Source organism: Oncorhynchus gorbuscha, linkage group LG08 (genome assembly GCF_021184085.1).
Source record: "Oncorhynchus gorbuscha isolate QuinsamMale2020 ecotype Even-year linkage group LG08, OgorEven_v1.0, whole genome shotgun sequence".
In the NCBI taxonomy this organism is placed as follows: Eukaryota; Metazoa; Chordata; class Actinopteri; order Salmoniformes; family Salmonidae; genus Oncorhynchus; species Oncorhynchus gorbuscha.
Window position 1 is genome coordinate 45,648,631 of NC_060180.1, and position 14,413 is coordinate 45,663,043.

Genomic DNA, 14,413 nt, shown 5'->3' on the forward strand with positions numbered 1-14,413 from the left:
ATATCTCACGTGTTCCTTATTTTGAGTAACCTAAATGCACTGAGCAAAAATATAAACGCAACATGTAATGTATTAGTCCCATGGTTCATGAGCTGAAATAAAATATCCCAGAAATGTGCCATATGCACAAAAAGCTTATTTTGCTCAAATTCTGTGCACAAATTTGTTTACATCCCTGTTAGTGACGATTTCTCCTTTGCCAAAATAATCCATTCACCTGACAGGTGTGGCGCATCAAGAAGCTGATGAAATGTTGTGATCATTACACAGGTGCACCTTGTGCTGGGGACAATAAAAGACCACTCTAAAATATAAAACTTTCTCACACAATGACACAGACGTCTCAAGTTATGAAGGAGCGTGAAATTGGCATGCTGACTGCAGGAATATCCACTAGAGCTGTTGCCACAGATATCTATGTTACTTTCTCTACCTTAAGCCACCTCCAATGTCTTCTTAGAGAATTCTGCAGTATATCCAACCCATCTCATAACCGCAGACCACGTGTATGGCGTTGTGTGGGCGAGCGGTTTGCTGATGTCAACAATGTGAACAGAATGCCCCGTGGTGGGGTTATGGTTTGGGCAGACATATGCTATGGACAAAGAACACAATTGCATTTTATTGATGGCAATTTGAATGCACAGCGATACCGTGATGAGATCCTGAGGCCCATTGTCATGACATTCATCCGCCACCATCACCGCATGTTTCAGCACGGCCCCATGTCGCAAGGATCTGTACACAATTCCTGGAAGCTGAAAATGTCCCAGTTCTTCCATGGTCTGCATTACTCACCAGACATGTCACGTTTAGGATGTACGACTGTATGTTCCAGTTCCTGACAATATTCGGCAACTTCGCACAGCCATTGAAGAGGAGTGCTTCAACATTCCACAGGACACAATCAACAGCCTGATCAACTCTATGAGAAGGAGATGTGTATAGCGCTGCATGAGGCAAATGGTGTCACACCAGATACTGACTGGTTTTCTGATCCTTACCTTTTTATTTTTACCTTTTTTTAAGCCGTCTGTGACCAACAGATGCATATCTGTATTCCCAGTCATTTGAAGTCCATAGATTAGGGCCTAATTTATTTCAATTTACTGATTTTGTTATATGAACTGTAACTCAGTAAAATCGTTCAAATTGTTGCATGTTGCATTCAGTATACATGTTCAGAAGGAACGGCATGGTTGAAGGGGGTTATGTAAAAAGAGACCACATTGTGGCGCCAGATACCACAGTAGAGCTAGCTGTATGCTGCATGGAACTACTTCTCCTGACTGTTAGTGTTGACTTATTTTTCAGCAATCTGTAGGGCTATTGTCGCTGTTATACAATATTTCCTCACTTCAGATGGGTGTGGTCTAACTTGCTAGTTTCGATACCTGCCACTTTATCATTTATTCATCAGCTTTCTCAGTGTTTGGGCTGTTCTTTGAATCTGTCAGAGAGAGATAAAAAAAGGGGGGCTGTGTAGGGAACAGAACATAGGAGGAGAGGGGAACACACGAGAGTTGAAGGGGGGGGGGGTCGAGGTTCTTGTGTTATGTAAGCCCTGTGTGGCTCACCTCTCACTGGACCCAGCACCTGACCCAGCTCACGCACATCTGAGCCCTAGTACTTAACCCCAGACCGGCTACAGCTTAGTGCAGACGACACAGCTGTCACTAGCAGACAATGCTGTTAAATGAATAATATGGTTGTAATGTACAGCTGATTTGCCATTGCTGATATTTCATCAGCTGGTTTTCAACTAAGTTGCAAATCACATACCAGACATTAGGCTTTGCATTAATGTATTTAAATCCTTTATTTGAGTTTATTTGAATAGAGACACACTGAATTATTGAAAGTCATTTACACCATGCTTTTCCTTGTTTTCAGCATCAGTCGCTCAATGAGATTTACAAGTTGAGAATGTGAATATCGCCGTGAAACAAGGTAATGTTTTATGAACAGCAACCGTACAGTATACTGTACTATCTCTCAGGTGCAAGGTTGATGTGTCCTGTGGGCATTCAAGTACAGCATTTCCCATCCATTCAGATTGTTGACAATACCTCCAGATTTATACGGTTATCAAAACGCCAAGGTAAGCTTACACGAAACACAGCCCTTATTTTACGTGATTCTAAAATCACCTATGGGGGAAAATGAATGGTGAAAAAAACTATTGGAACTCTTTCCCTGTTTTGACTGCTAGGTTTTATGACTCATACTATGGTACTCTAGTGCACCATTGTTTTAACAGAACAAAATGGTTACCAAAAGGAAATATAGAAAATGTGGGACGAAAAGGCAGCAGCTCACTAAACTAAAGCAAGTTATGTCAAATGTTCTACTGGCACAGAGAGGGAGAAGACTTACTGTCCAGCAACAGTTACCATACAAGCTGTAGACCTGGTGCATTATTCCATTAATCAACTTGAATAAGGGGGGGGTAGTTAATGTGAAAGAATTAGAGAGAAAAGGAATTCTGTAAAGTCACACATTATCATTCCTCTCTGCTGTGAGGTCACTTTGCTTGACGTGCATTGCCGTGACATCTTATTGGCGCAATGACATCCTGTATGCTTACAAAAAACCTTTACTCAAGCAACACACATCACATGAGTATAATAAGAGCAGACAAAGGATCAGCTCCTGCTGTCTCTCGCTCGTCGCCTACCAGGAATCCAAAGCAAATTCTGCAAACGCCTCCACATCTCTCAAAGCTGGTTCGTGAAAGCACCACGTACTTCTTGTCAACACCTTACACCTAGCAAGTCATTGAGTTGCATTATTTGCTGCCAACACTATCCTAGGGGTTCAGATTCAGGCCACTGGCTGTATTTTCTACTTGAGACATTGGACTGAATCACTTTAAAGGGTCCATTAATGAGTAAGGTGAGAGAGGCATTTAATGCCCTGTTGTTTTGAGTCACTGGTTATCTGTTAGAGCCGGGCTCAGTTGATGCCAAAATAGACTGTGGTAAAAAAAAATGAGTCATTTAGCAGACCCTCTTATTCAGAGCGACTTACAGGAGCAATTAGGGTTAAGTGCATTGCTGAAGGACACAGACAGATTTTCGACCTAGTCGGCTCGGACATTCAAACCAGTATACTTTCAGTTACTGGCCCAACACTCTTAGGCTACCCGCCGCCCAGTGGGACTAGAGAATCATCTCAGACATGCAGAGGATCAGATTCACAAACAAGTCCAACTGCAGGGCTGCCTGGGGCCTGTTCAGGGGGATGTCAATTTACTGAACGTTTACATAGAAGTGTATCTCTAAATAGCCCACCAAATCTACCTACCTCATCCCCATACTGTTTTTATTTTATTTACTTTTCTGCACTTTTGCACACCGGAATCTCTACTTGCACATCATCTGCTCATTTATCACTCCAGTGTTAATCTTCTAAATTGTAATGATTCGCTCCTATGGCCTATTTATTGCCTACCTCCTCATGCCTTTTGCGCACACTGTATATAGACTTTCTTTTTTCTGTGGTCATTGATTTGTTTATTGTGTTATTGGCTTGTTTATTGTTTACTCCATGTGTAACTCTGTGTTGTATGTGTCACACTGCTTTGCTTCATCTTGGCCAGGTCGCAGTTGTAAATGATAACTTTTTCTCAACTAGCCTACCTGGTTAAATAAAGGTGAAATAAAATCCAATTTAAATTGTTAAGACTACATAAAATAATGTCTGTCAGCTAGATAGGAAATCGTGTCAGCTCAATTCATTCTATGTCTATCTGCAACATACAAAACATTTCACATCACTGACTGAATACACCCCTGTGTGCCCCACTCCCCGCTGACCAGACAAACAGGGAGTCCCTCTCCCACTGACAGCCACAACACGCCACACAACACCCACCATTCAGTTCCCACCATTCACTTCCTTGTTTACAAATGAAAACCCCTGAGTCACTGCATCACTCACAACATCAAGAGGAGGGGGGGAAAGGCCTGGGGGGGGGGAAACTGCCGTTTCAGCCATAATGTTATTTTAAAAAGAGGGAAGGGCAATAGACTAGGCCAGGGGGGCTTGCCTCCCCCAAACGATGGAACACATATTTGGTACAATGGAGGTGGCTGACATGTGAGCTGACCCCAGGGAGGGCAGTCAATAGCCCCCTTTATGAGGCACTGATAGGGGTATTAGGAGTATCAATGGAGAGGACTAAGCCATATAGGCCATGTGGCCGTGGCCAGGCCTGGAACTGTTTGTTTTGATTGCAGCACGAGACTGGGACTGACGTGACTGCCCGCCTTGTTTACCTTGGTTGGATATGTGTCAGGTGGCCCGAGAGAACCTGTTCATTCCCTCCCTTTCTCCATCTAGCTAACTCTCTCCCTCTCGTTTGCTCGATTTTCCTTTTTCCCCTTCATGAGAAACTTTCCTCTCCGATTGCATCAGAGCCACAGCCTGGCACAACAACATGAGCATTGAGCTCAATGTAGGACAGAGCCGGGCACTCAATAGCACTGGCAGGCCTTCTTATACCGTGTTCACTTGCTAGTCTGAAATTTCTGACTTGCTGACTGGTTGAACCCGGCAAGTGTATAACCACAGAGTTCCTAAACCCAGAAGATCAATATCACAAGACTTCCGGGAACGTTAACGAAGCAGACCAGGCCGGGGTTTGAGAAATCAATGAGAGATGTAAATTCTTCCTTAGTTGTTCATTTCCTCGAAATCTAAAGGCAAAACCTAGATTCTAGCCAATGTCTTAACTAGTTGAACATGTTATTACTCCAACTTTGTAAAACAACATATCGAAGGAGTACCTTTGATTTGATGGCCTGCACATGCATAGTTCGGTGCGAGACGACAGTTAGAAAAACACGTTATCGGGGTCTACAGCATGAGCTTAGATAGCCGATGTCGCCATGTTATCACCTACAATTCCTGATTGGGGATTTCTATTGGCGAAGCAGTTTCTGCCTATCTTTTTACTGTACTGTCTTTGGTATAACTACCACCAGTAACAAGTCGGACATTTCCGAGTTGCCTAGTTCCGACTAGCAAGTGAACGCGGCAATAGTCACACTGACTTAGAGTAGTTTTTTTAATGCTATACTGCCAAGAAATATTTTTATTTTACTAGCCAAGTCAGTTAAGAACAAATTCTTATTTACAATGACATCCTACCCCGGCCAAACCTGGACGATGCTGGGCCAATTGTGCGCTGCCCTATGGGGCTCCCAATTACAGCCGGTTGTGATGCCGCCTGGAATCAAATCAGGGTCTGAAATGACGCCTCTTGCACTCAGTGCTTCAGACCGCTACACCACTCGGGAGCCCGGGATATACTTTAATATTCATAGTCTAATTTACAAGTTATTCATAATATCCCCTTTTAGGTGACAGACTCAATGTCACCGTAAGATGTGTTTTAACACTTGGGGCTAAGCCTCCTTAAGTTATCAAGTGGGTAGGATTCTATGAGAAACATGCCCTGCCTGATCATGCATGCTTGAATTGTAATAGATGATTGGTTCTCTGCAATAAATATTAAGAGTGGAACCAGATGAGATCTTATGTAATGGCAGTAAATCCAGTCACCAAGATCAGCAGCCAGCAGGATAGAGTGACACAAAATGATGAGGAAGCCAATCACATTTCAGGAATCTTGTTTTAATTGAACAAGCAAGGCAGTATATTTACAAACATACACACGTGTATTCTGGTGTTGTTGACCATGAGCTTTCTGCCAAACCGTAAAAAAAGTGTGTATCCTACAACAAATTCTTTGGGTTTAGAAATCAAAACATCTAACAATAGTATTTCACCCTGATTTCAGCACTATCCATATTTTCTGTATAATTAAAATGACTACAATTCGATTAAAATCAGACACGATTTTGATCTGATAAAATAAACAATACTTTCCTGTTTTTCAAGAGAAACTCTTGGTAACACTGCTATGATGTCACAAAAATAGCATTAGCATATTCCGAGTCAGTATTCATGTCATAAGAAGGAATTCCCCTCAACCACGCCACAAAATGGAGAAAACAAACATTCTTTCCCATTGACCCCCACTGTAAAAGAGACAACTTCGTCGTAGATTTTTTTTGTTATCAAGAAATAACAAACGTGCCGAAAAGCTGCTGTGTTGTTCGATCAAATTTGATTGGTCACGAACACATATTTGCAGATGTAATAATCACTGGTATAGCGAAATTCTTACGTAGAGTGCAGTCGGAAAGTATTCGGACCACATTTTGTTATGTTACAGCCTTATTCTAAAATAGATTTTTTTTAAATTCTCTACACAATACCGCATAATGACCAAGTGAAAATCTATTTTAAATTGTTGCAAATGTATTTAAAAATTAAAACAGAAATACCTTAAGTATTCAGACTCTTTGCTATGAGACTCGAAATTGCATCCTATTTCCATTTTTCATCCTTGAGATGTTTCTACAACTTGGAGTCCACCTGTGGTAAATTCAACTGATTGGACATGATTTGGAAACGCACATATCGGTGAGGTCGAAGGAATTGTCTGTAGAGCTCAGAGGCAGGATTTTGTCGCGGCACAGATCTAGGGAAGTGTACCAAAACATTTCTGCAGCATTGAAGGTCCCCAAGAACACAGTGGCCTTCATCATTCTTAAATGGAAGAAGTTTGAAACCACCAAGACTCTTCTTAGAGCTGGCCACCAGGCCAAACTGAGCAATCGGGGGAGAAGGGCCTTGGACAGGAAGATGACCAAGAACCTGATAGTCACTCTGACACAGCTCCACAGTTTCTCTGTAGACATGGGAGAACCTTCCAGAAGGACAATCATCTCTGCAGGACTTCAACAATCAGACGGAAACCACTCCTAAGTAAAAGGCACAGAACAGCCTGCTTGGAGTTTGCCATAAGGCACCGAAAGACTCAATCCATGAGAAACAAGATTGTCTGGTCTGATGAAACCAAGATTGAACTCTTTGAGATGAATGCCAAGAGTCTGGAAGAAACCTGGCACCATCCTTACGGTGAAGCATGGTGGTGGCAGCATCATGCTGTTGGGATGTTTTTCAGCAGCAGGCACTGGGAGACTAGTCAGGATCGAGGGAAAGATGAACGGAGCTAAGTACAGAGAGATACTTGATGAAAAACTGCTCCAGAACACTCAGTACCTCCGACTAGGATAAAGGTTCACCTTTCAATAGGACACCGACCCTAAGCACACAGCCAAGACAATGCAAGAGTGGCTTCAGGACCGTCTCAATGTCGTTGCGTGGCCCAGCCAGAGCCCGGACTTGGAACATTTCTGGAGAGACCTTCTAACCCTAGGAAGCTCTTTGCCACCTTCTCCTCCCTCCTGAATCCTCCGCCCCCCCCCCCTCCTCCCTCTCTGCAGATGACTTCGTCAACCATTTTGAAAAGAAGGTCGACGACATCCGATCCTCGTTTGCTAAGTCAAACGACACCGCTGGTTCTGCTCACACTGCCCTACCCTGTGCTCTGACCTCTTTCTCCCCTCTCTCTCCAGATGAAATCTCGCGTCTTGTGACGGCCGGCCGCCCAACAACCTGCCCGCTTGACCCTATCCCCTCCTCTCTTCTCCAGACCATTTCCGGAGACCTTCTCCCTTACCTCACCTCGCTCATCAACTCATCCCTGACCGCTGGCTACGTCCCTTCCGTCTTCAAGAGAGCGAGAGTTGCACCCCTTCTGAAAAAACCTACACTCGATCCCTCCGATGTCAACAATTACAGACCAGTATCCCTTCTTTCTTTTCTCTCCAAAACTCTTGAACGTGCCGTCCTTGGCCAGCTCTCCCGCTATCTCTCTCTGAATGACCTTCTTGATCCAAATCAGTCAGGTTTCAAGACTAGTCATTCAACTGAGACTGCTCTCCTCTGTATCACGGAGGCGCTCCGCACTGCTAAAGCTAACTCTCTCTCCTCTCATCCTTCTAGATCTATCGGCTGCCTTCGATACTGTGAACCATCAGATCCTCCTCTCCACCCTCTCCGAGTTGGGCATCTCCGGCGCGGCCCACGCTTGGATTGCGTCCTACCTGACAGGTCGCTCCTACCAGGTGGCGTGGCGAGAATCTGTCTCCTCACCACGCGCTCTCACCACTGGTGTCCCCCAGGGCTCCGTTCTTGGCCCTCTCCTATTCTCGCTATACACCAAGTCACTTGGCTCTGTCATAACCTCACATGGTCTCTCTTATCATTGCTATGCAGACGACACACAATTAATCTTCTCCTTTCCCCCTTCTGATGACCAGGTGGCGAATCGCATCTCTGCATGTCTGGCAGACATATCAGTGTGGATGACGGATCACCACCTCAAACTGAACCTCGGCAAGACGGAGCTGCTCTTCCTCCCGGGGAAGGACTGCCCGTTCCATGATCTCGCCATCACGGTTGACAACTCCATTGTGTCCTCCCAGAGCGCCAAGAACCTTGGCGTGATCCTGGACAACACCCTGTCGTTCTCAACCAATATCAAGGCGGTGGCCCGTTCCTGTAGGTTCATGCTCTACAACATCCGCAGAGTACGACCCTGCCTCACACAGGAAGCGGCGCAGGTCCTAATCCAGGCACTTGTCATCTCCCGTCTGGATTACTGCAACTCGCTGTTGGCTGGGCTCCCTGCCTGTGCCATTAAACCCCTTCAACTCATCCAGAACGCCGCAGCCCGTCTGGTGTTCAACCTTCCCAAGTTCTCTCACGTCACCCCGCTCCTCCGTTCTCTCCACTGGCTTCCAGTTGAAGCTCGCATCCGCTACAAGACCATGGTGCTTGCCTACGGAGCTGTGAGGGGAACGGCACCTCAGTACCTCCAGGCTCTGATCAGGCCTTACACCCAAACAAGGGCACTGCGTTCATCCACCTCTGGCCTGCTCGCCTCCCTACCACTGAGGAAGTACAGCTCCCGCTCAGCCCAGTCAAAACTGTTCGCTGCTCTGGCCCCCCAATGGTGGAACAAACTCCCTCACGACGCCAGGACAGCGGAGTCAATCACCACCTTCCGGAGACACCTGAAACCCCACCCCAAGAGCGTCTGCTAAATGACTTAAATGTAATGTAAATGTAACCTGAAAATAGCTGTGCAGCAACATTCCTCATCCAACCTGACAGAGCATGAGAGGATCTGCAGAGGAGAATGGGAGAAACTCCCCAAATACAGGTGTGCCAAGCTTGTAGCGTCATACTCAAGAAGACTTGAGGCTGAAATCGCTGTCAAATGTGCTTCAACAAAGTACTGAGTAAAGGGTCTGAATACTTACGTAGATTGATGAGGATCAGTTTTATAATAAGGCTGTAACATAAAATGTGGAAAAAGTAAAGGGGTCTGAATACTTTCCGAATGCGCTGTACATGCTTATGTACATGTAACCAGGTAAATCCCGGCCTACGGTTTGCAATGCTCCCACGTAGGGAAATAGCGCATGCGAGAAGAGCCCTGTGGCTTCAGACTATTCAGTGTGGGAGTGTGGGAAATTGTGGTGACCCAGTGTCCAAGTAGGCTACACATAGCCATTTGTTTGGAAAACATTTCATCACAGGTCAGAAAGACATTTAACTAATGTAGTATAGTCCGTGTGTAACTCCAATCACTACTTGTAGCTTTATAGTCCGTTTGTTTGTGTTGTTGGTCTTGGCTAGTTTAATGTTCTGGTTGGTAGCTAGCTAGCACTCACGTTGCTAACATTAGCACCTTCATGAAAAGGGGCATGAGGGAAGCCCTACAATATTATGATTTTCTAAGTAGTGAGAACGCTTGGGAGCAGGCAATGACATTTTATTTTTCTTAACTGTTATTTTGTAATTGACAAAATCAAACAGACAACAAGAAAATTGTGTTTGAAAAAAGGTCAAGTTTTTGCTGTGAGCCAAGATTATTTTCCCTATAGGCGGGCAGGGCAACAACGTTCTATTTAATACTGACTGGGACCATAATAATGGTGACCTTAGAACTGGAACCAATCGTCATAAAAGACAGATGGCACAATCATATTGTGACCGTGACAAATTCATCACCTGCCATATCAAACACTTAGTCAAGTCTTGACAGATATTTTGATTATGACGTTAATTCAAGTTCAGTTTCAAGATCAGAGCTGTAGCATTGGCAACATCGTGCCCTACTTCTGATACCTTTCCACCCACTCCAGTAAAACACTGGAAACGTGCCGATGATACACTCTAACATAGAGCACAGGAGATTACACATTGAATGATAAGAGTGGGCCCAGTCACATAATGTCCAAAGCAAGCACTCAACAGGTAGAAAACAAGAATACTTAAATGTACTGAATAATGTACCATATAAAATCCTATTAAATCTGTAAGTATTTTGCAATCAAAAAGGTTGTGTCGATAAATTGTCATGCGGATCGTGGGATTGGTGGCTGGGAAAATGAAAAAGGAAATGGATTAGAAAATATATTGAAAGCTATTTAGATCAACTTCCCTTCTGGGGTTTGAGTCAGCTCAAATTGATCTGAATGAGTTTGTTTCACAACCCTCACCCAGTCAAGTGTCTCCGAAAATGGCCTCTATCCATGTCTGCAATATTCAAAAAGTGCACTTCTAGCGAGGAGAGACTGGAAAACGTTTTTCAAAAAGCACAGAGTTACTGGGATAACAGTCCTGTCAAAATCGGCCACGCGACAGGTTTGCGTCATTCTCCACGACAATCATAAGGCAACCAAAACATGCCAAGCAAGGATTACAACAACAAAAAATTAATTGTTATGAACAGCTTTCGCCAACTTTCAGCTACCAATCTTTTGAAGGTGTAGATAGTGTTAAAGAAAGTAGAAGTAAAAGTCGGAGAAGAATATGGGTAACTTTGGCTGCTTTCAAGTCTCGATCCGAAAATGTACATATGAATGTGGCCTGCAGTAGAGTGTAGAGGAGCTCCAACCCTATGGATCTCCAGGCTGCAGGGAGACCAGCTGGTTGTGGGACTCGGTGAGGTGGGGTGGGTCTACTGGTCCTGGATCAGGAGGGCTGGGTGTGGGTGCTCCTCCTGATGGGTCACTAATGCTAGGAGGTCTGGACGAGGCGTCTGTAGTGTGGCATGACCTCGTTCTCAGGCAGGTGCAGGTTGAACTCCAGGGCCACCAACACAGGGAACTCAAAGGCTATCAGCTCCCTCCTGTTCACACGAAACCTCTCCTCCAGTTTCTACACATCAGAGAAAAAAAGGGAGATGAGAAAATGTACAAACTAACCCACTTGATTACTTCCTATATCCTGTAATACACACTGAGTGTACAAAGCATTCAGAACACCTTCCTAATATTGAGTTGCCCCCTCCCCATTCTTGACACACAAGGGAAACGGTTGAGTGTGAAAAACCCAGCAAAGTTGCAGTTCTCGACACAAACCGGTAAACCTGGCACCTACTACCATACCCTGTTCAAAAGGCACTTAAAATCTTTTGTCTTGCCCCTTCACCCTCTGAATGGCACACATACAAACACAATCCATGTCTCAATTGTCTCCAGGCTTAAAAGTCCTTCTTTAACCCGTCTTCTCCCCTTCATCTACACTGATTGAAGTAGATTTAACAAGTGACATCAGTAAGAGATCATACAGTGCCATGAGAAGCATTTGCCTCATTTGTCATTTTCTACACTGAATGTTATCAGATCTTCAACCAAAACCTAATACTGGATAAAGGGAACCTGCGTGAAAAAAAAATAACACAACAATTGCATACTTATTTCATAAACAAAAGTTATGCAACCCCCACTGCCCCCGTCTGAAAAGTAATTTATCCCTTACACACAATAACTGGTTGTGCCAACTTTAGCTGCAATGACTCCAACCAAACGCTTCCTGTAGTTGTCGATCAGTCTCCCACATTGTTGTGGAGGAATGTTGGCAGCGACATTTGTGACATTTCAAGCATTACCTGTTCGTTTCGAGTCCTGCCACAACATCTCAACTGGGATTCAACAGGATAATGTCAGGCCATCAGTCTGTGAGCTGAAACTGATGCACAGCTGTGTCGTGCAGCAAGACAACGATCCAAAACACACAATCAAGTCTACATGAAAATGGCTAAAAAGCAACAAATTTGAAGTTTTGGAATGGCTTAGTCAAAGTCCAGACCTGATCCCAATTGAGATGTTGTGGCAGGACTTGAAACAAGCAGTTCATGCTTGAAACCCACAAATGTCGCCGAGTTAAAGCAGTTCTGTACGTAAGAAAAGTCGGCCAAAATTCCTCGACAGCAATGTGAGAGACTGATTCAAAAATATACAAAAAAGAGAAAATCAGAAAGGTAGAAAATACTTTTTCACGGCACTGTAGCTTTCACCTGGCCAGGTGTTCATAATGTTTTGTAAACTCAGTGGAGAGCGACTACAAAAAATATAATATTGTCTATGATCCCTATGCTAGCCACTTTGCCATCTGTCATGTGGTGCTTTTCTGTCACACAGATAAAAGCAGATTCTACACAGACTACATAACAGCCGATATCTGAAAAAGTGTGTAACTTCAAAGGAACCACGTCTAAAGGGATTGTTAAGATATAACAAATAGTATATTCCGTGCAGAATCGCTGTTTGTCGGCGTGACCGGAAAGCACCCATGACTTCCACCAGGCTGCTCAAGAGCCGAAGCCTAATGCACTAAGAGATGGCGACGACACTTACATCTATGAGCTGCTTGACCTCGTGTTTCTTGAGGTCTCCGCTGATCTTGGCGGCGAGCAGGACGCAGGCGCCGGCACAGAGTTTGCGGTTCTGCTTGTTGAGTTTCCCCTGGAGGACCAGCTTCTCGAAGTAGACAAAGGCCATGGCTACGGTGGGTTCCTCATAGCCACACTCCTCCTGGGCTAACTTACGGATCTCTCTCTTCAGACTGGTGAAGAGATGGAGAGGAAGGTAGAGAGGGGGGGTGGAAGGTGGTGAAGGCCGGCGATAACAGACAAATGCAGAGAGGTCAATGCTAAAGAAAAAAAAAGAAAACCCCAAAAGTACCAGTGTCCCCAATGTCTGCCAGGAACTACTGTTGATACGATTAACCACAAGGGGTTCAAATAAGGCTGACCCAAAAATGATCTTTTCAACATCATACTGAAACGTATGTGTCGCGTAGACGTCCCTACCTCCGGACTTTGCTGAGGGTCAGCCGTACGTGGGGGAACTTCTCCTTGAATGTCTCGTTCATGTCCTTCTTGAGGTCAGAAGGCTTGACGTACTCTATGACTGTAGTCTGAAAAGAGAGATCAAAGTATTGGTGTCAGAAAGACACGCTCTGATGTCAAGCTCTGCTGTCTGTAAAATTGTGCAAGTATTAGATCATTGTATATGTAGAAGAGGACACAGAGAAGCATCAATCTCACTATGGAAGGTGATGTGACCTTTAGATTCAGGGTTAGGTTTCATTGAGGTGGTGGTTGAGTGTCAGAGACGGTGCACGAGATATTGGAGTCAGGCAGAGGAGGCTGGTGGGAGGAGCTATTGGAATGGAACTAATAGAACGAAGTGAAACGTGGTTTCCAATAGGTTTGATAGGGTTCCATGTATTCTGTTCCAGCCATCACAATGAGCCCTTCCCCCTATAGCTGCTCCAACCAGCCTCCTCTGGAGACAGGTAACATTGGGTGGCACACCGTACATGTCCCACGATAAGATAGAATAATATTCCAGAACGTTTACGACGCTTTACATTTCCAAGCTCTGTACGTTCCGTTGATGTACTTTAACTGAGCCATTTAACTTTATTTCAGGTCAGAGGTTCATGTCCGTTATTTAGGAAGATAGAAGGAGCACTGGAGTTGACCCCCCACGAATCGAGGTATGTGATAGGAGAGTGATAATCAAAACAACATATTGCCCAAGTTGGCTCATGGTAAGTAATTTGCTTTGTTCAAACTTGCATTGCTCCCTATCTGAATCCAAAATATACTAAAGTATTTTGCACCAACCAAAATTTGCCTACTGCAGCAAATCTGTGGCTACTGTGGGCCCTGGGAAAACTAGAGGGAGCATTTCTAAAACGAAGGGACTGTAAATGTATAGATTTATCCTTTACCGCAAAGGAAACTAAATGTACTAAAATGATTTCTATCCCACTCTACAATTAGTAGCAGACTTGAATGATCAGTTCAATAAAGATAAAAGGCTTAGATTAGCACAGTGACTGATTGTGCAGTGAAACGTTCAGCATCTACTGGTCACATTCCTCGAGGGAAAACACAATAGCTATTGTTATTTCGCAATGGGAGGAAGATAAGAGAGAAGGAAAAAAACTGTCTAGCCTTAACTGAACACTTCAAGTCTGGTCTGTCTATTCTACCAGCCTAGATAACACCAACGGAGCCAAATGAGAAATGAACTGGGAGTCTGTTGTTGTTGCTTTGATTTGAACACAAAACGAGCGTTCCCTTGCCAAATTCTGGACATGAGAAAGTGATTAAGTAACAGTGTCA

General features: G+C 44.3%; 1 protein-coding gene across 2 annotated transcripts in view; it reads right to left on the minus strand.

Moving 5' to 3' along the window:
- Positions 1-10,374: 10,374 nt before the first annotated feature.
- LOC124041724 (CDK5 and ABL1 enzyme substrate 1-like) overlaps positions 10,375-14,413 on the minus strand; it is a 30,214-nt gene continuing 26,175 nt past the window's right edge. For both annotated transcript variants that reach the window (XM_046359643.1, XM_046359644.1), the window contains 3 exons: positions 13,088-13,194; positions 12,633-12,840; positions 10,375-11,151 (listed from right to left, as the gene is read on the minus strand). In XM_046359643.1, coding sequence (XP_046215599.1) covers positions 11,011-11,151; positions 12,633-12,840; positions 13,088-13,194 — 456 coding nt within the window. In that variant the 3' untranslated portion in view covers positions 10,375-11,010. The remainder of the gene's footprint in view (positions 11,152-12,632; positions 12,841-13,087; positions 13,195-14,413) is intronic.